At 40.7% G+C, this 22,271-nt stretch overlaps 2 protein-coding genes across 12 annotated transcripts in view; both read left to right on the top strand.

The window, feature by feature from the left end:
* LOC128096610 (uncharacterized) overlaps positions 1–18,964 on the top strand; it is a 116,638-nt gene extending 97,674 nt beyond the window's left edge. For 6 of the 11 annotated variants that reach the window (XM_052716407.1, XM_052716445.1, XM_052716399.1 and 3 more), the window contains 3 exons: positions 788–844; positions 2,428–2,548; positions 7,895–18,964. In XM_052716407.1, coding sequence (XP_052572367.1) covers positions 788–844; positions 2,428–2,522 — 152 coding nt within the window. In that variant the 3' untranslated portion in view covers positions 2,523–2,548; positions 7,895–18,964. Of the gene's footprint in view, positions 1–787; positions 845–2,427; positions 2,549–4,322; positions 4,474–7,894 lie in introns of all 11 variants that reach the window. The other 5 variants (XM_052716434.1, XM_052716454.1, XM_052716424.1 and 2 more) reach the window with 2 other exon arrangements.
* The window catches only part of LOC128096672 (tripartite motif-containing protein 43B-like), a 30,651-nt gene continuing 16,932 nt past the window's right edge, over positions 8,553–22,271 (top strand). Inside the window, exon 1 of the mRNA XM_052716538.1 lies at positions 8,553–8,682. The gene's annotated coding sequence lies outside the window, so the exon portion shown is untranslated. The remainder of the gene's footprint in view (positions 8,683–22,271) is intronic.

Raw genomic sequence — 22,271 nt, 5'->3', positions numbered from 1 at the left:
CTGGCCTGCATGCAAGTGATATACAGGCACTCAAATGCAGGCAATACAGATGAAATAAACTTAAAAATAAAAATATGATCTTTACCAGAACATCCATCCTTCCTGCCTCTGTCACTTCCAAAGCTCCTAGCCTTCGGTTGTAATTAGTAGCTCTCCTTGGAAATTGTGTGTATTCTGATGTAGTCTGGGAAAAAATGTACACGTGGTGCTCACTTTTGATTGGTGAGTTGTGACAGAAGGAACTGTCAATGAATCACAACTCTCTATAGTCAATGACATGAACCTGAGTACAAAGGTCTTGTAGTGTGGGCCCAATAATGCAGAAGAAGCTAATCCTCTTCTGGCTGGTCCTGCAGGACTTGTAACAGTACCTCAATGTTTCTGTTCAGTTTTTTTTTTTTCTAAAATCTTAAAGTACCAGCTTCTATTTATTTATTTGTTTGTTTGTATACAGTGTTCTACCTGCATGTATGCCTGCATGCCAGAAGAGGGCACCAGATCTCATTATAGATGGTTGTGAGCCACCATGTGGTTGCTGGGAATTGAACTCAGGATCTCTGGAAGCCAGTGCTCTTGACCTCTGAGCCATCTCTCCAGCCTCCATTCAGTCTTTATATGAAGGGCATTCTATGGGTAGGTGGCAGAGTGAGTAGTCTGGCCTCACTGAAGCACCTTCCATAACCTAAGATGTCAAGGAACCAGTGGAAAGCTGAGGCTGATCTGGTGTGAACTGATGAGGTTGTATCTTCTGTAGGCAGAATAAGCCACTCTGTTTGCTTTCTTCCAGATGCGTTTGAAGTACAGCTCTGGGAGCTGAGAAAGGTATCAAGTACTGTAGCTCCGGGTAGGTAACAACATTGCATTCTATGTCTACTCTGTCATGTGGACAAGGTGTCTGTGGGGACAGGGAAAAAAGGAAGGCTGTATGTGAGCTCATTTCCACCCTGTGCTCCTCATACTAGACTGACCTCTAGGGTGAATGAGTCAAAGGACACACTGACATCTATCTTGGAGCTTCTGACCTAGTGCTTGAACATGGATCTGGGACTCTCTGGTCCAGATAAGGGCTCCTTTTCAGATATTCCTAGTTCATAATTGCTGCAAAAGATCCCAGGATTTAAAGTGCATGGCCACTTGTATTTCATCTTTTGAGTCCTTTCTGGATTATCCTCTTTATGTTTGAATGTCTATTTCCTTCCCTGTCTCATCAGATCACCTTGCCATGTCTGCCTGTGTATTCTGTCCTCTGAGCTGTCTGGAACTTCTATGTGCTTCATACTTAGAATAGTTCTCACCTATCTTCACTGGTCTAGAGTTTGAATCAAAGGCGAGTATATTCCCCAAATGTCTTTTATGAAACCCCTGCAATAGGGTGAGGGTTTCTCTTCACTGCAAAGTATGTCTGCCTTCTCTGTATTCTACTTCTGATGCATTGATTCTGTCTTGTGTAAACTCAGGGACTCCTCTTTCTAATCAATGTGTCCACATCCATGAAGGAGCCCACTTCACTGCCCACATTATTTGACCACTCTTCTGTCCCTTACCCAGAGCCTTCTCCACTCTCTTCCCTATTTCCTGAGTGGAATGGGAACTCTGCACTTTATGCCTAGTAATCCATGAAAGTCCTTGCTGCCTTGTTCTTGATTGTGCATACTGGGTTGCATTGCCCATCTGATGGGGCCTAACCATCCAACATGGGTCCCAGGATTCATTCCTGTTTTGTGCCTAAGTGTACCTGATTTTCTTCCCCTTCCCTTGAGATGTGGCCTCACCTGAGTTCTTTATAAAGTTTATGGGACAGCCAAAAATCCCAATGGGAAGTGTATACAATGAGACATTTCTTAGGGACATGCCCAGCAAGACACAGTTGGGTCTTTTTTTTTTTTTTTTTTTTTGGTTTTTGAAACATGGTTTCTCTGTGTAGTTTTGCGCCTTTCCTGGAACTCACTTGGTAGCCCAGGCTGGCCTCGAACTCACAGAGATCCGCCTGGCTCTGCCTCCCGAGTGCTGGGATTAAAGGCGTGCGCCACCACCACCCGGCCACAGTTGGGTCTTAACAGGTTATCTGGTCACACCTTTCCTTATGGAAAAGAGGTGAAGGGTTGTTCTTGCCTAGCTGAGGAAAGCAGGGAGCTGAACAGAATGGGAACAGGGATGCTAAGCACAACACAGTTAGCAAGCAAAGCTTTGTTTCTGATGTGAAAGGAGACCCAAGGGGAACATCCAAAAATTACAAACAACAAAACAACAAACAGCCAATAGAAAATTCTCCCAAACAATGTCGATAGCATGGAAGGTGGCATGTGTGGGAGCAGTCACTCACCTAGGATGGTCAACTTATTCCCTGCAAGAAATACCCAACAATGTCCCAGAGCTTTGTGCCATGACTCCTTCCCTGTTTTGAACCTATTCCTACTTTATTCCTAGTGCTGAATGTGCTGTATCTAGCCCCAACTAAATCTTCAGATGAAGATATTGTACCCATAAAGAAGAAGAAGAAAAGGAGGAAGCGCTACTACTGATAAAAAAAAGTCTCCAATATTGCCCAGTAAGTACTGCATACCCAGAGATGTCATGAAGTTAAAATCACTGGGGGCAGGAGGAACAAAGAAATGGGTATACAGACAGACAGTTGAGCCTCCAGTTTACTTGGTAGCAGAGCTTCACTAAGAAGAAAAATTGCTATATCAAAGCTTTGTACAGTTGTCAGGGGATGTTGGGTGTAGGGAGCTTGCTATCGGAGAGCCCATGTCAGGCTACTCCATTTCCTTAATGAGTCCAGAATCTTTGTGGATGCTGGACTCCTACCCTCCACACAGTCTGTCTGTGACCTTCAGTGCAGGAACCTGGGGGCAGCACTGAAGCAGAGGGCATGGAGGAGTTCTGCTTAGTGGCTTGATTCTCATGGCTTGTGCAGCTTATGTTCTTAAAGAACCCAGAATCACCAGCCTAGGGATGGCACCACCCACAATGGGCTGGGCTCTCTTCCATCAATCACTATGAGCTGGCTGTTTGAAACCTGGGGCTTATGCAGGGACACTTAGCTCAGCCTGGGAGGAGGGGACTGGACCTGCCTGAACTGAATCTATCAGGTTGAACTCAATCCCCAGGGGAGTCTTTGCCCTGGAGGAGATGGGAATGGAGGGTGAGCTGGGGGGGTTGCCGGGAGGGGGGAGGACAAGGGAATCTGTGGCTGATATGTAAAATTAAGTTAAATTATAAAATAAAATTTAAAAAAAAGAAAAAGAAAATGTCCTACAAGCTTGCCAACAGCCTGTAGCCTTGTGTAGGCAAATTCTCAACTGAGGCTCCCTCCTCCCAGATGACTTTAGCTTGGATCAGCTTGACATCAAACTAGGTAGGACTCGGGGCATGAGGATGGAAGGTAAATGCACAGGTCAGGTCATGCAGTACACTAAGAACCACATGTTGGGGTATGAGGTTACTTGTGTCAAAGGATATAACAATGGCATCAAGAGGAAACGGTGGAGAGTGGGGCTGAGAGATGAGAGTGGAGAAACCTGACCAAGCCTGAATCAGTAACACTTTTTATAGAGTTGAGGAAACTTGCTGGAGAGAGAAAAGTAATTTTCCAAGAGCTCTTTCCACTTTGAGATAGCAAGGTCCCAAAGGCTTGTGGTACCATCAAGGTCAGAAACCACAACTCTGCCTTGTCAGGGGCTTCTTCAGGTATAAGCTACTGGAGGCATTGAGAGTGGAACAGAGATACACAGAAGATGAGGTCACAATTTGGAAAAGTGCATCCCAGGCCTTGCACATAGCACAGTCCCTGGGAAGTAGATGTTCTCAGACTATGATGGGTTGGCAGCCTAGGAAGGGCTGTTCAGCCACTGCAGAGTCTCATCTCTATTGAAATAACTCTTTATTTGTCCTCTGTTTATATGTGGTAATATATAGTGCACCCCAATAAAGCTTACCTGGGGGTCAGAGGACAGAGCCAGCCACTAAATTAGACATAGAAGTTAGGCAGTGGTGGCACACACCTTTAATCATATCACTCGGGAAGCAGAGATCTGTCTTGATCTCTATGAATTCAAGGCCACACTGGGCTGCATGAGAGAAACAGAACCAGGCAGTGGTGACACGTGCCTTTAATCCCAGGAAGTAATATGGCAGGACACAGAAAGGTATATAAGGCTTGAGGAAACATAAACTCGCTCTCTTGAGGCTGAGGACTTCATAGAGGTAAGCTAGTGGCTGGCTGTTCTGCTTCTTTGATCTTTCAACTTTTACCCCAATATCTAGCTCTGGGTTGTTTTTTTTTATTATAAAACCTTTTAAGATTTGTGTTACATTTATAGGCCCAAGGTACTTGGTATGAATGCTGGCTTTCAATGGCTGGAGGCAGATAAGTGTTAGCCAATGGCCAGAATGCCCCCCCAGAACCTAGTTGGAGAGCTTCTTCCAGGACATGGATCCAAGGACAGTGACTTTGTCACCTGTTAAGACCTGGTAAGATCTAGGACCCTGTTTTATTCCTGAATCTCTTTTACAATCCTAGTCCCACCAAGGCAGTGCTTGCCGGGGCATTCTCTCTGTCATCCCAAACTTACTGGCAGAAAAGCCTATATGTTTGTCAGCTTGACACAAGCTAGAGCTATGTGAGAGATAGAAACCTCACTTGAGAGAATGCTTCCATAAGGTCAAGCTCTAGGGCATTTTCTTAATTAGTGGTTGATTGAGGAGAGCCCAGCCCATCCCTTGGCAATTGGTCCTGGGTTCTGTATGAAAGAAGGATGAGCAAGCCATGAGAAGCAGGCCAATAAGAAGCACCCCTCCATGGCCTCTGCATTAGCTCCTGTCTCCAGGTTCCTGCCCTGTGTGAGTTCCTGCCCTCACTGCTTTTGATGATGAACTATAGGAACTGGTGCAAAATAAACCCTTTCCTCTCCAAGTTGTTTTTGGTCATGTTGTTTCATTACTGCAATAGAAACCCTAACTATAAGACTAGTAATTTGTTTATAGCAACATGTACACAACTAAAAAGGCTTTATGTGTTCCCTCTTCCCAAAATATTTGTGTTTTAACTAGAGAATATCACATCAGAGAAATACCTTGCAAATAGTATTCGTTTTGTTTTGGTGTGTGTGTATGTATTGGGTTGTTTTTTGTTGTTTGTTTGTTTTATACATGATCTCACTATGTAGCTCAGGCTGACCTGCAACTCAGCATAAGCTGGCCAAAAACTCTCAATCCTTCTAAGTCATCTTCTCCAGTGTGGAGATTACAAGCATGTCCTTCCTGAGTTTAGGCTCCCAAAGCTAATAATTCCAGCTTTGGAGAATGGTCACAATCCTTAAGATCAAACCAGATTGAATGTAATTTAAACTCTGTCACAGTTGTGGGTTCCAATAAGCAGATTTAAGCTATGTAGTCTAGACCAACATGGACTACCTTTTATTTGCTTACTTGTCATTTGGCCTGCTATTTCCTTCTAGTAATGCCTCTTGCTGGTTTATGTCCTTTCCCCATCAATACTCTTCCTGTAGGCAGGCTAGACTGGGCACAGCAAAGTATAAAAAGTTGATAAAATATAATTTCCTCATAGGCACGTGGCCCATGCCTATAATCCCTGCTATCTGGGGGGTGAGGCAGGAGAATTTCAAGGCCAATTTGGACTACTTGACAAATTCTTTCTCTATAAACTTACAAAAAAATGTGTGCAACTTTCAAAATATCCAAGAGAGCTTTTGTGTATATATAAAATTAATACATTAAAGATCTTGTCTGATGTATTTTTTTACTCTTAACAACTTAACCAGTGATATGCCATGACCACACTGAATATCACCAGTGCTGGGATAGTCATAAACAATTTGACAGTTAAATATTAGGACAAATTTTCTAAATTGAAAATGGCAAATGTCCAACAAGATGTAAGTTGTTGATGTTATGTGTGCTATGAGATATAAATTAGTTTAGGCATTCCTGGACAAAACTCTGATAGCTAAAGATTAATTCAGTGAGTCTGGGACTGTTAATTCAAACTAATCACTCTAGTTTGGACTATGATTATAAAACAGAAAGGCTGTGCCTTCTAGTTTTTGGCCACATTCCCATTTCAGGTGAGTTTTCTGTGATTGTGAATCATTACCAAAGGGCATGTCTTGATGTAAGAAAGAGTTCAGTGGGTTGGGCTTGGTTATTTCCATAGGTTCAGCAAGGATGTCCATTAAACATACTTGCCTCCTTGATTTTGATCTGCAAAATGAAGACTTAGCCAATCGTTCCCACCTCGTTTTCACATGCAATTGTAAGCCACCTCAGGAGAGCAACTGACAAGAAATTTAAAACTACAACTGACTGTATTAGTTACTTTTCTTCTTGTCCTGACAAAAGCAACTAAGGTGGCTTTTTTCCTCAGGTTCAGAGGACGTATAATCAATCCATCATGGTCATAGGAGGATGCATCATCAGGTTATATGCATGTGTAATTGGGAAGCACTGATCGATGAATGCTTGTGCTCATTTGATTTCAGTTTCACCTCTTTTTGCTCAGTCTTCTACACCAGCCCATGGCATGGTGCTGCCCTCACTGACAGAAGGTCTTCAGTTCAATTGCACAGACCTGTCTCATAGTTTGTCTCCTCATAGATTCTAAAACCCTCAACTAGAGAAGGAATGTTACTCATCTCACCAGCACTCACAGTTTTCCTTATTTTGAAAGGGGTACATGGAATGAGGGAATGGACATGGAAATTTCCAATATTGAAACTGGGGAAGAACTTTAACTGTGAAATTATGTCACACTACTTCCATTCTGAGACTACACAATGAATACCAAATATTTTCTCCCATACATATTAGCTGTAGATATTAATGGGTTTTTCTCTTCCTTGAGTTCTCAAATTTCATTCCAAGATGTTAACACCTTTGTTCATGTGGATTAAAGCCAGACTGTATATCCTTGGATTCAAGGTTGTCTCCGAAAGCTTGTCACAGTCAATTAAATGAGAATCATTATCTAAGATTTTCCAGTAGGTACTAAATCAGTTGTATCCAGATAAAATAGGAAGACAAACTCTCATGAATATAAACCTGGTGGGTATGACCATTTCAACATTTTTAGCTTTTTCATTAGGGAGGTGTCCTAACATTTTTTTAAATAAAAATTTAAGGTATGATTTGGATGGTAAGTAGAGAGTAGAGGAAGTGATTGTGGTGAGGCTGAATCTTTCTTCTTACCTAGGCAGCTAACACGGAGTAGTTACTTCCTCTAAGTCCTAGATATGGACCTACTAATGTGTGCTTCTAGTATTAATTAAGACAAGTTTTAGTTCTGCATGTGTAGAGATAGTGGAGTCCACAATGCCATTTGGAAGGCATTTTGTAGCCTTGCTCACTGCAGTTCCACAAACCAGAAAGCAGAAGACAGAGTTATTTAAGGAGAAGAGGTATATTTCAGGTTAGTTCCAGCATGTGCTCCTCAGGAGGTGTCCCCAGAAGGAAGTGTGTCTCTTTACGCTGAACCTTCTCTCAGTTGAGTGAATTAAGAGGGACTTCTGGCAAGGAGGTGGATTACATGGCTAAGAACTCAACAGCACAGTCCATCTTCTTGATTCTCAAAGAACACTGCCAATCTGGGGCTCTGACATCCACATGTCAGTTGAGGAAACTGAGTTATGGAAAATGAAATGCCTTATGCCCAAGTTCAAAGGCTGGTGATGAAGACACATGACTATAATAATCACAAGCGTACAAGCACACAGACACACAGAAACACATGGTGTGAGAAAATAAGCATTGGGGTCCACATGACAGATAAAAATGATGACCCATTACACCTTCTCGTGGGGAGATCTGCTGTACAGTTGGAAGGTGAATAACATCGGCTTTCCCTGCTCTGATTTTTACTTCCTCTCTTCCTTCCTAGGGTTGCCAGAATCAAGGAGAAGGAACCAGACCTACAGGCTCTGTCACACCCCAGGACACATCCTGCTACCTGGCTGTTTATGGACAACAGTCAGTGGGACCAGCCTTTGAGCAGCTTCAGAAGCTGCCTGTATAGATCAATACAGCTCTCCTTAATCAGTCTCAGGTTCCTAAATGCCTTGCCTATTGGAGCAGATTGCCAACTCCTTTTTTTTATTAAGAAAAATTTTCCATTCATTTTATACACCAATCAAAGATCTACCTCTTCCCTCCTTCTCCCCCCCCCCCAGCCTCCCCCTCATAACCAACCCCTACTTCTCCCCGCAAGAAGGCAAGGCCTCCCATGAGGAAACACATCCAGTAGAAGCAAGTCCAAGCCCCTTCCCCCTGCCTAAGTCTGCTAGAGGTGTCCCATAATAGGTAGTGAGCTCCCAAAAGCCAGCTCACGCACCAGGGATGGATTCTGATCCTACTGCCAGGGGGCCTCCCCAAACAGATCAGGCTGCATAAACTGTCTTGTCATGAAGGGGGCCTAGCCCAGTCCCATGCAGGCTCCACAGCCATTGATCCAACTTTCACGAGTTCCCACCAGTTTGGTTTGGTCATCTCTGCAGGTTTCCCCATCATGATCTTGATGCACTTGCTCATAAAATCCTTCTTATCTCTCTTTGACTGGACTCCTGGAGCTCTGCCTGGTGTTTGACTGTGCATTTCTGCATCTGCTTCCATCAGTCACTGGAGAAAAGCTCTGTGATGACAGTTGGGGTATTCACCGATCTGGTCACTGGGGTAAGCCAGTTCAGTTCAGGCACCCTCTCCACTATTTCTAATAGTCCAAGCTGGGGTCATCCTTGGGGATTCCTGAGAACTTCCCTAGCACCTGATTTCTCTCTATCCCCATAATGTCTCCCTCTATCATGGTATCTCTTTCATTGCTTTCCCACTCCATCCCTGTTCCTGCTCAACCATCCCATTTTCTTATGTTCTCATCCTCTATCCCCTATCCTCCATTGTCCATCCCTCATCCCCATTTTACTCAAGGAGTTCTCATCTATTTCCTTTTCCCAGGGCGATCCATGTGTCCCTCTATGGTCTTCCTTGTTAGCTAGCTTCTCTGGAGTTGTGGGTTGGAGTGTGGTTATCCTTTGTTTTACATCTAGAATCCACTTATGAGTCAGTATATACTATGTTTGTCCTTCTGAGTCTGGGTTACCTCACTCGGGATGATATTTTCTAGTTTCATCCATTTGCCTACAAATTTCATGATGTCATAGTTTTTCTCTGCTGAGTAGTACTCCATTGTGTATATGTACCACTTTTTCTTAATCCATTTTTCAGTTCAGGGGCATCTAGGCTGTTTCTATATTCTGGCTATTACAAATAATGCTGCTATAAACATAGTTGAGCATGGGTCCTTGTGGTATGATTGAGCATTCCTTGAGTATATGCCGAAGAGTAGTATAGCTGGGTTTTGATGAAGATTGATTCCCAAATTTCTGAGAAACCGCCATACTGGTTTCCAGAGTGGCTGTATAAATTTGCACTCCCACCAACAGTGGAGGAGTGTTCCTGATGCTCCACATCCTCTCCAACATAAGCTGTCTTTAATTGTTTTTGTTTGTTTTATAGAAGGAAGAGTTTATTTTGACTTGTAGTTCCAGAGGGTTAGGGGCCCATCTTGGCAGGGAGGCATGACAGCAAGAACAGGAAGCTGAGAGCTCACAGCCTCAACTGAAAACATGAAGCAAAGAGAGTTAACTGGAAGTGTTGAGCTTTTAATCTCTAATCGCTTCCCTAGTGACATACTTCCGCCAACAAGGCCCACCATCCAAGCCTCCCACAACAGCACCATCAACTGGGTGCCAAGTGTTCAAATATCTGAGCATATAGGCGACATTGTCAACTCCATCCAGGTATCTCTAAAGTGAAAGCTAAGGAGCAATTTGTCTCCTGATAGCTTATGTAGTAGAATACTTTTAATGTTGTCTTGGGAACTCACATCTCTCTGGTTAATTCACCTGTACTCATACCTGTTCCAAACTTTTCCAAACTTATCTCCTCACATCTCAAAGGAGGAGGAAGTCATCTTTGATTTTTCAGAGAATAAAAAGAGTTCTGTCTTCATTGTTTTTGATCATAGCCATTCTGACAGGTGTAAGATGGTATCTCAGAGTCGTTTTTATTTGCATATCTCTGATGTCTAAGGATGTTTAGCAATTTCTTAAATGTTTTTCAGCCATTTGAGATTCTTCCTTTGAGAATTCTCTGTTTAGCTCTGTAGCCCATTTTTTTTTAAGATTGTCCATTATTTTGATGTCTAGTTTCTTGAGCTCTTTATATATTTTGGAAATTAGTCCTCTGTCACATGTAGGGTTGGTGAAGATGTTTTCCCATTTTGTAAGCTGTCATTTTGTCTTATTTACTGTGTCCTTTGCTTTACAGAAGCTTCTCAGTTTCCAGAGGTCCCTTTATTAGTTGTTGCTCTCCGTGTCTGTGCTACTGGTGTTATATTTAAGAAGTGGTCTCCTGTGCCAATACATTCAAGGCTACTTCCTACTTTCTCTTCTATCAGGTTCAGTGTAACTGGATTTATGTTGAGGTCTTTGATCCGTTTGGACTTGAGTTTTTTGCATGGGGATAGATATTGATCTATTTACATTCTTCTACATGTCCACATCCAGGTTTGCCAGCACCATTTGTTGAAGATGCTTTCTTTTTTCCATTGTACAGTTTTGGCTTCTTTGTCAAAAATCAGGTGTTTATAGGTGTTTGGATTAATGTCAGGGTCTTCAGTTAGATTCCATTGGTCTACATACCGGTTTTTATGCCAATACCAAGCTGTTTTAATTACAATAGCTCTATAGTAGAGCTTGAGGTCAGGTATCGTGATGCCTTCAAAGGTGGCTTTATTGTACAGGATTATTTTAACTATCCTGGGTTTTCTGTTTTTTCAAATGAACTTGAGTATTGTTCTTTCCAGGTCTGTGAAGAATTGTGTTGGGATTTTGATGGGGATTTCACTGAATCTATAGATTGCTTTTGGTAAGATTGCCATTTTTACTTTGTTGATCCTACCTATCCATGAGCATGGGAGATCTTTCCATCTTCTGATACACTCTTCAATTTCTTTCTTCAGAGACTTAAAGCTTTTGCCATACACTTTTCCCACTTGCTTAGAGTTAACCCAAGGTATTTTATATTATTTGTGTCTATTGTAAAGGATGATGATTCTATGATTTCTTTCTCAGTCTATTTGTCATTTGTATATAGGAGGGCTACTGATTTTTGAGTTAATTTTATTTCCTGCCACATTACAGAAGTTTATTATCTGTAGGAGTACCCTGGTAGAATTTTTGGGGTCACTTATATATACTATCTTATCATCTGCAAATGGTGAAAGTTTGACCTCTTCCTTTCCAGTTTGTATCTCCTTGATCTCGATTTGTTGTCTTATTGCTCTAGCTAGAACTTCAAGTACTATATTGAATAAATGTGGGGAGAGTGGAGAGTCTTGTCTTGTTCCTGAGTTTAGTGGAGTTGCTTTGAGTTCCTCTCCATTTAATTTGATGTTGGCTGTTGGCTTGCTGTAAATTCTCTTTATTGTGTTTAGGTATGTTATTTATATTACTGCTCTCTCCAAGGCCTTTATCATGAAGGGGTATTGGATCTTGTCAAAGGCCTTTTCAGCATCTAATGAAATGATCATGTAGGTTTTTTTCTTTCAGTTTGTTTATATAGTGTATTACATTGACAGATTTTCATAAGTTGAAACATCCTTGCATCTCTGGGATGAAGCCTACTTGATCATGGATAATTTTTTTGATGTGTTCGTGGATCCAGTTTGCCAATATTTTATTGAGTATTTTTTGCATCAATGTTCATGAGAGAGATTGGTCTGTAATTCTCTTTCTTTGTTGCATCTTTGTGTGGTTAGGGAATCAGAGTAAATCATAAAAGGAGGTTGGTAATGTTCCTTCTGTTTCTATTGTGTGGAACAATTTGAAGAGTATTGGTATTAGCTCTTCTTTGAATAACTGGTAGAATTCTGCTTTGAAGCCATCTGGTCCTGGGATTTTTTGGTTGGGAGACTTTTAATGACTGTTTCTATTTCCTTAGGGGTTATTGGTCTATTTAAATTGTTTATCTGATCTTGATTTAACTTTTGTATGTGGTACCTATCCAGAAAATTATCCATTTCCTTTAGATTTTCTAATTTTGTGAAGTCAGGTTTTTGAAGTATGACCTGATGATTCTCTGGATTTCCTCACTGTCTGTTGTTATGTCTCCCTTTTCATTTCTGATTTTGTTTATTTGGATACTCTCTCTGTACCTTTTGGTTAATTTGGATAAGGGCTTGTCTATCTTATTGATTTTCTCAAAGAACCAACTCTGTTTCATTGATTCTTTGTATTATTCTCTTTGTTTCTATTTTTATTGATTTCAACCCTCAAATGTCTATTCCTCCTGGATGAGTTTGCTTCTTGTTGTTCTAGAGCTTTTAGGTGTGCTGTTAAGTCACTAGTGTGATATTTCTCCAACTTTTTTTGTGGGCATTTAGTGCTATGAATTTTTCTCTTAGCACTGCTTTCATGGTGTCCCATAAATTTGGGTATGTTGTACATTCATATTCATTGAATTCTAGGAAGTCTTTACTTTCTTATTTCTTCCTTGACCAATTGGTGATTCAGTTGGCATTATTCAGTTTCCATGAGATTGTAGCCTTTCTGCAATTTTTGTTGTTGAAATCTAGTCTTAAGCCATAGTGGTCCCATAGAATACAGGAAGTTATTCCAATTTTTTGTAACTGTTGAGATTTGCTTTGAGACAGAGTATGTGGTTGATATTAGAGATGGTTTTTTGGGGTGCTGAGAAGAAGGTATATTTTTTGTGTTAGGGTGGAATGTTCTGTAGATGTCGATTAAGTCCATTTGAGTCATTGTATCTGTTAGTTCCCTTATTTCTCTGGTAAGTTTCTGTCTGGCAGATCTGTCCAGTGGTGAGAGTGGGGTGTTGAAGTCTCCAACTATTAATGTGTGGGTTTTGATGTGTGATTTAAGCTTTAGTGTTGTTTCTTTTACAAATGTGGGTGCCCTTGTATTTGGGGCATAAATGTTCAGAATTGAAACTTCATGTTGGTGGATCTTTCCTGTGATGAGTATATAACGTTTTTTCCTGACCTCTTTAGATTGATTTTAGTTTGAAGTCTATTTTGTTAGATATTAGGATAACTACATCAGCTTGCTTCTTAAATCTGTTTGTTTGGAAAGTCTTTTACCAGACTTTTACTCTGAGGTAGTGTCTGTCTTTGAAGATGAGGTATGTTACTTATATTCAGCAGAAAGATGGATACTGATTTGGTATCCATTCTGGCCTGTGTCTTTTTATAGGTAAATTGAATCCATTGACATTAAGGGATATCAATGACCAGTGATTGTTAATTTCTGTTATCTTTTGGTCGTAGTGTGTTTGTATTTCCCTTCTTTGGGATTTACTGCTGTGGTGTTATCTATTGCCTGTGTTTTCATGGGTGTATCTGACTTCCTTAGGTTGGAATTTTCCTTCTAGTGCTTTCTGTAGGGCTGGATTTGTGGATAGGTATTGTTTAAATCTAGTTTTGTCTTGGAATGTCTTGTTCACTCTGTCTATGGTGATTGAAATTTTTGCTGGGTATATTAGTATAGGCTGACATCCATGGTCTCTTAGTGTCTGCATTACATCTGACCAGGTACTTCTGGCTTTCAAAGTCTACCATTGAGAAGTCAAGTGTTATACTGATGGGTCTGCCTTTATAAGTCATTTGGCCTTTTTCCTTTGCTGTTTTTAATATTCTTTCTTTATTCTGTATGTTTAGTGGTTTAATATGTGGTAAGAGGGCTTTTTGGGGGGTCTAGTATATTTGGTGTTCTATAAGCTTCTTGTATCTTCATAAGTATTTCCTTCTTTAAGTTGGAAAAAGTTTTCTTCCATGATTTTGTTAGATATATTTTCTGTGCCTTTGAGTTGGTATTCTTCTCCTTCTTCTATCCCTATTGTTCTTAGGTTTGGCCTTTTCATGGTGTCCCAGATTTCCTAGACATTTTGTGTTAAGACTTTTTTGGGTTTAGTGTTTTCTTTGACTGACAAATCTATTTCCTCTATTGTATCCTCTACACCAGAGATTCTGTCCTCCATCTCTTGTATTCTGCTGGTTATGCTTGCATTGGTAGTTCCTGTTTGTTTACTCAGATTTTTTATTTTCAGCATTCTCTCTGTGTCTTCTTATTGCTTCTATTTCCCTTTTCAGGTCTTGAACTGTTGCTTTCACCTTGTTTAATTGCTTTTTCATGGTTTTCTAGGCTTTCTTTAAGGGATGTATTGATTTCTTCCAATTTTTTGTTTTTCTTGTCCTTAATTCTTTTAAAGGAATTTTTCAATTTAAAGACCTCTAGCTTATTCATGAAGTTATTTTTAAGGTTGCTTTCTTCTGCTTCTACATTGTGATGCTCAGGTCCTGCTGTTATAAAAGGCCTAGATCTGGTGATGCCATATTGCTCTTTATGTTGTGGTATGTGTTTTTGCACTGGCATCTACCCATCTCTTCCTCCAGTAGGTACAAGAGTTGCCTGTTTCTGAGCAAGCTGCTATTAGTCCAATCTGTGTTTGCTGTGTCTTATGTCTCACAGGGCCCCTCTGTGTCCAATCTTAGCTCTTGGTCTAATTAGAGCTGGCAGATTCTGTATCTCAGGGAGCTGCTCTTGGTCGAATCCAAGCTAGCTGATTCTGTGGCTCAGGGAGCTACTCTTGGCTCTTTGTCCAGTGAGAGCTGGCAGATTCTGTGCCTCAGGAAGGCACTAGTGTTGCAGGAGTATGGGTATTGGGGTAGGGTGTGGGTCTTGTAAATTGCTGGGTCCAATGGGGGGTTGGTAGGGAAGCCTGCCTACAGGAGTCTTCCCTGCTGGCCATCAACTGGAGCAGAGATGGGTGGGGGTTCCTGGAGACTGGTTGTGTCCCAAGGCCTAGGTCCTCAAAGCAGGACTCTCTGGGTTAGAGAAGAGTCACTCACCTCTTGGTCCAATGACAGATGGCATATTCTGTGTCTCAGAAAGATACTGGTGTCACAGGGGGTTGGGTATTGAGTTAGAGCATGGGTCTTGTAGATTGCTGGGTCTGATGGGGATTCTGGTGGGGGAGCCTGCCCAGAGGAATTTTCCCTGTTGGCCTGCAACTGGGGCAGAGATGGATGGGGGTTTCCAGGGACTGGTTGTATCCCAGCACCTGGGTCCTAGAGGCAGGACTCTGATTGCCAATTTTTTAAAGACAGCTTCTTTGCTTTTTGTTGTTTTGTTTTTTAGTTTTAAGTGCTTTTAATAGCTTACAACTTTTAATTATGTTTATGTATGTTTTAGCATCATAATAATATAATGCCAATAATCCTGTATAAATGTCTTTTTTGTTATTATTTCTATATCCATGAGTATGCTCACAGAGTACAAAATAGCATGTCAAATTCCCTGGAGCTATTGTGATAGACAATTGTGACCCATCCTATATAGCTACTTAGAACTGAGATCCAGTTCTCTGAAAGAACAGCAAGCACACTTAGCTACTGAGCCCTCTTTCTAGTACCCAGATCTCCATCTTGAAGGCACATTTGATATTTTGAGAGTATCCAGCCATAGATACAGATAGGCTTAAAAGCACTCCCCCAGAATATCTCCAACACCTAGGGCAGGAGGTGTGGAAGTCTCTAAGAGGAGTATATCATCCCTGAACACCCCCCTGTAGTATACCGGAGTCCTGGAGACCAATAGTAGGTAATGTTCCTCTGGAGACACCTCAGAACTTCACTGGGTAGCTGGGGAGCCTAAGATAGCCAATTTCAGTCTTGCTCCTTCAGAAGCTGGGCTTGGTCCCTGGGGTGTCTTCCAGATCTCCAGTCCTTAGATAAAAGTGACAGAGGCCCTCACCCTGCTACAGTACTGAAGGGACCTGCCACAGTGTCTTTATTCCACACAGGCTTTGAATCAGGTCCACCAGACCAAAGCCATTCCTGGAAGAGTCCTATGTATCCTCAACAGGTCCTAGACACTGTGGGATTGGTACCCACTGAGAGGTCCTCCTCACTGGGTGAGCAAAGCAAGTGTCTTGAGAGAGCCAATTTTAGATGCCTTTGATATAGATGGGCTACCTATATAATGCCTCTGAAACCTGGGAGAGTAGCCCACAGCTTAGCAAGGAAACCCAGTGTTGTAGCACAAATCTAACTGGTCTTAATAATAAAAACCCAGAGTCAGATATCAAAAAGAAAGCTGAAAGATAAGAAAGCAGAGCAGCCAGCCACTAGACTTCCTACTTCTTCAAAATCCTCAGCCTGAAAGGAGACTGGGTTCCTATCTCCTCCTGCCTTATATTCCTCAATCCACCAGCCATATCAGTTCCTGTCTCCATCTCCCTAGTGCTAGAATTAAAGGCCTGAGATCCCAAGGGCTGGGATCAAAGGTGTATGCCACCATTGCCTGTCCTCTATGACTAACTAGTTGCTGGCTTTGCCCTCTGGTCTTCAGGCAAACTTTATTTGTTAGAGCATACACAAAATATCACCACACAGTGTGCTAAAGGAAGCAGATTCTGGTTACACAGCTGGCTGTTTAGGTTCATGGCCTGGAACCTGGACATCCAGAATCACCCAGGAAGAGGCTTACCCATGTTTTACAGTACCTGATAAATTACAGGTTCCAGCATAGTCAAATGCTGCTGTTAGGGCATGTTGATCTCTTCACAGAAGTCTTTTTTTTCATAGAAGCTCATCTTAAGATTGCAACCTGGCCCCAAGAGATCACAATAACCCTCAACACACTTATTGATCTAGAAGCTCACATCTGATTCACAGGTAAGAAGGTGAATCAGAATGAAATCTGTCCACCAAGCCAGAAGAAGGGGGCATGCCCAAAGACCCATGAACAGACTCCAAGGAGGCTGGGATGATCTCTGCAGAGATCTCATGCTTCGCAAGGCTCAGAATGACTTTGAGTTCAACATCTATGTCACTGAGTGAGAGACTGAGACACAGGCAAGACTTTCCTCATGTACCTTCTGCACCATGGTGCCTTTACCACTGATCATCAACCTCTGGGAAGGCAGCCTTGGAGGTAAAGCTTCTTACCAGGTCAGCAACCTGGATTTCACAGAAGAGAGCCAAGAGTGTTTGGCATGAGCAGAGCCTGAAAAAGAGCAGATTCAATCCCGCTTCCTCTATCCATTGTCTAAAAGATCTGTGGATGGGAGCATATTGGTCAGGTGATTTTGAAAAATATGAATGGGCAGCTTCACCTCTTCTTCTGCTCCACCAGATTCAGTCCACCCAGTCTCAACCCCAGCTCTGTTGAAGAACACCTGCTGCAGTCTCCCTTTCTTCTCTGACCCCATCCCCAGTGGACCACAAAGATCTTCTCCTACAACCTTCCTTTCCTCAACTGATCCCATTATTTCAAGCTCCAATGCCAGCAGGCATTCATCTGGAAAACACCAGGTGAACAGTCTAGGGAAACAAAGCCCTGAAACCAAACCACTGTAGGCAGACTTTTCTTTCCTGCCCACCAGGAAAGTTACCAAATAACTGACACTTAGAATTAATGCAAATTATACATGCTTGGTCAATAGCTAATTCTTATTACTAATTCTTACAACTTAAATTAACCCATTTCTGTTAATACATAGGTATTGCCACATGGCTCATGGCTTTACCTGTTCTCCAGTATGTCTTATTTCCTCTGTATATCCTGGAGACCTGTTAGACTCTGCCCTCATTTCCAGCATTCTCTCTGCCCTGAAAATCCTGCCTTGCCATCTATCAATCAGCTTTATATTAACAATGAGAGCAATAGATATTTACAAAGATTGTTCCACAACATACCAAAGCAGACCCTGAATATTCCAATTTAGCTGAAAGCACTAGAAAAAGACCTTAAAACAGTCAGTATGAAGATGATAGAGGTTCTTAATGAGGAAATTAATAAATCTCTTAAAGAAATTGATGAAAATACAAGCAAACAGTAGAAGGAAATGAATAAGTTTCTTAAATAAATACAGTAAAGCACAAAGAAACAGAAGAAGGAAATGAATAAGGCAGTTCAAGACCTGAAAATGGAAATAGAATCAACAACAACAACAAAACCCAACTGAGGGAATTCTGTAAATGAAAAACTCAGAAATTTGAACAGGAACCAACAGAATACAAGAGATGGATGAGAGATTATCAGATGTTGATGATATGATAGAAGAAACTGATACATTAGTAAAGAAAATGTTAACTCTAAAAAACTTCTGGCACAAAATATCCAGGAAATATGGGACACTATGAAAAGACTAAATCTAAGAATAATAGGAATAGAGGAAAGAAAAGAAACATAGCTCAAATGCCCAGAAAATATTTTCAACAAGACTGTAGAATAAAATTTTCTTAACCTAAAAAAGGAGGTGTGAATAAAAGTACAAGAAGCATACAAAGCACTAAACAGGTGGGACCAGAAAAGAAAGTTCCCTTCAGCACATAATCAGAATACTAAATATATAGAACAATGAAAAAATATTAAAAGTTACAAGGGAAAAAGACCAAGTGACATATAAAGGCAGACCAATTAGAATTACATCTGACTTATCCATGGACACTCTAAAAGCCAGAGTAGCCTGGACAGATATTCTACAGACTCTAAGACACCACAGCACAGATGCCAGCCCAGAGTACTATACCCAGCAAAATTTTCAATCACCATAGATAAAGCTGTGGTGGTTTGAAAGAGAATGGTCCCAAAGGGAGTGGCACTAGAAGGAGATGTGGCCTTGGTGGAGTAGGTGTGGTCTTGTTGGAGGAAGTATATCATGTGGAGGCAGTGTTTGAGGTCTCATATATGCTCAAGATATTGCCCAGTGTTTCAGATCACTTCCTGTTGCTTGCTTGCAAGATGTAGATTCTCAGCCACTTTTCCAGCAACATGTCTGCCTGCATTCTGCCATTTCGCACTGTGATGATAATGGACTAAACCTCTGAAAATATAAACAATCCAACCCAATAAAATGTTTTCCTTTATAAGAGTTGCCGGATCATGGTGTCTCTTCACAGCAATAGAAACCCTAACTAAGATAAAGGCCAATTTTAATCAGTATATATCTACTTATTTAGTCCTGCAGAAGGTTCTAGAAGGAAAATTGCAACCTAAGGAGGTTAACTACACCCATGAAAACACAGGGAATAATCTCACACCAGCAAGATTAAAAGAAGGTAAAATACACACACACACACACACACACACACACACACACACACACACACACACACACCATCACCATTACCATCACCATCACCACCAATACCACCACCACCACAACAGCAACAACACAACAGAAATCAACAGTCATTGGTCATTGATATCTCAAAAGCTATGATCTCAATCGCCCAACAGAAAGACATAGACAGAATGGATATGAAAACAGGATCTATCCTCTTGCATCCAAGAAACATGCCTCAAAATCAAGGAGAGGCATTACCTCAGGGTAAAGGTTTAAAAAAAGATATTCCAAGCAAATGAACCTAAGAAGCAAGGTGGTGTAGCCATTTTAATACCTAACAAAACAGACTTCAAACCAAAACTAATTAAAAGAGATGAGAAAGGACACTACATACTCATCAAAGAAAAAAATCCACCAAGATAATATTTCAGTTCTTAACAACTATGCCCCAAACACAGGGACACCAAAGTTTGTAAAAAGCAACACCACTACAGCTTATATCATACATTGACCCTCACACAGTGACAGTGGGGAACTTCAATACCCCACTCATACCAATATGCAGGTCATCCAGACAAAAACTAAACAGGGAAATACTTGAGCTAACAAATCTTATAAACTAAATAGACCAAACATGTTTATAGAACATTTCACTCAAACTAAAAAGAATATTTCTTCTCTGCACCTCATTGAACTTTCTCCAAAACTGACCACATACTTGGACACAAAGCAAGTCTCAACAGATACAAGAAAATTGAAACAGCTCACTGCATCCTATTAAGCCACCACAGAATAGAGGTTGATATCAACAGAAAGCTTACAAACTCATGGAAACTGAACAACTCTCTACCAAATGAAAAATGGGTCGAGACAGAAATAAAGACAGACTATATTAGATTTTCTATTGCTGTAAAGAGACACCATGACCATGGCAACTCTTGTTAAATAAAAACATTTAAGTGGGGCTGGCTTACAGTTCAGAGGTTTAGTTGATTATCATCATGGCAGTAAGCATGGTGGCACACAGGCAGACAAGGTATTGGAGAGGTAGCTGAGAGTTCTACATGTGGTTTGGCAGGCAGCAGGAAGAGAGAGATAGACACTGGGCTTGGCTTGCACTTCTGAAACCTCAAAGCCCATTGACACACTTCTTCCAAAAGGGCCATACCTACTCCTACCAGGCCAGATCAATTTATAATGTAACTCACTATGAGGCTATATAGGGCATTTTCATTAAAACAACCACAAAAATTTTTCAGAATTAAATAAAAATAAATACACAACATGGCCAAAATTGTGGGACACAATGAAAGAGGGGTTTTTCTTTTTAGTTTATTCTCTCATAAAATAGATCCTGTCTTCATGCTCTACTCCATCCCCTCCTCATAATCCCCTCATCTCTTTCACCCAGATACACTACTACTCTGTTTCCCTTCAGAAAAGAGCAAACCTAGAGGTTTTAAGAGGCAAATCTATAGCACCAAGTACCTACATAAAAAATTAATTAAAAAAACTGAAGTGATCTTATAATAGCAGTATAACAGAACAACTGAAATGCTAGAACAAAAAGAAGAAATCACACACAAAGGAGTGAATGGCAAGAAATAATCAAACCCAAGTCTGAAATCAAAGTAGAAACAAAAAGAGTAATTGATTCTTTGAGAAAATAAATATGATAGATAAACCCTCATCCAAATTAACTTAAAGTCAGAGAGAAAAAGTCCAAAGTAACAAAATTTGAAATGAAAAGGAAGGCATAACAACAGACACAGAGGAAATCCATAGAATCATGAGGACATAGTTTAAAAACCTGTACTCCACTAAATTGGAAAAATCTAAAAGAAATGGATACTTTTCTGAATAGGTACCACTTACAAAAGTAAAATGAGCCGGGCGGTGGTGGCGCACGCCTTTAATCCCAGCACTCGGGAGGCAGAGCCAGGCGGATCTCTGTGAGTTCGAGGCCAGCCTGGACTACCAAGTGAGTTCCAGGAAAGGCACAAAGCTACACAGAGAAACCCTGTCTCGAAAAACCAAAAAAAAAAAAAACAAACAAAAAGTAAAATGAAGATCAGGCAAGCAATTTAAATTGACCTATAACTCCTAGTGAATTAGAAACAGTCATTAAAAGTCTCCCCACTAAAAATAGCCTAGGACCAGATGTTTTCAGTGCAGAATTCAACAGACATTCAAAAATGCCCATACTCTGCAAATTATTCCACAAAATAGAAATAAAAGGAACATTGCCCAATTCATTTTATGAGGACACAGTTTTCCTGATACCAAAACCACATGAATACTCAACAGAGAAAGAGAATTACAGACCACTTTCCCTTATGAACTTAGATACAAAAATACTCAATAAAATACTTGCAAACCAAATCCAGGAATACATCATATAGATCATCCGCCATGATCAAGGAGGCTTCATCTGAGAGATACAGGGATGGGACAACATGTGAAAATGAATATATGTAATCCACCATATAAACAAACTGAAGGAAAAAACAACACAACATCATCTCAGTAGATGGAGCAAAGACCTTTAACAGAATCCAACACCTCTTCATGATTAAAGTCCAGGAGAGTTTAGGGACATAGGGGACATACTCAACATAATAAAGGCAGTTTACAGCAAGCCTGTAGCCAACATCAACATAAATGGAGAGAAACTCAAAACAATTCCACTAAAATCACAAGGCAAGGTTGTCCATTCTCTCCAGACCTATTCAATATTCTACTTGAACTCTTAACTAGAACAATAAGACAACTAAAGAAAACCAAAGGGATGCAAACATGCAAAGGGAGAAGTCAAAGAATCTTTATTTGCAGATTGTATGATAGTATACATAAGTGAACCTAAAAATTCCACCAGGGAACTCATACACCTGATAAACCTTTCAGCAAAGTAACTGGATACAAAAATAAACTCATAAAAATCAGTAGCCCTCCCATATACAAGTGACAGACTGAGAAAAAATTCAAAGAAACACACCTATTCCAATTGCCACTAATAATATAAAATATCTTGGGGTAACTCAAGAAAGTAAAGGATTTATATGATGAAAACTTCAAGTCTTTGAAAAAAAATTGAAGAAAATATTAGAAGATGC

Source organism: Peromyscus californicus, unplaced genomic scaffold (assembly GCF_007827085.1).
Source record: "Peromyscus californicus insignis strain IS unplaced genomic scaffold, ASM782708v3 Scaffold_11__1_contigs__length_118956290, whole genome shotgun sequence".
Lineage (NCBI taxonomy): Eukaryota > Metazoa > Chordata > Mammalia > Rodentia > Cricetidae > Peromyscus > Peromyscus californicus.
This window is presented reverse-complemented; position numbering and strand designations above follow the sequence as displayed.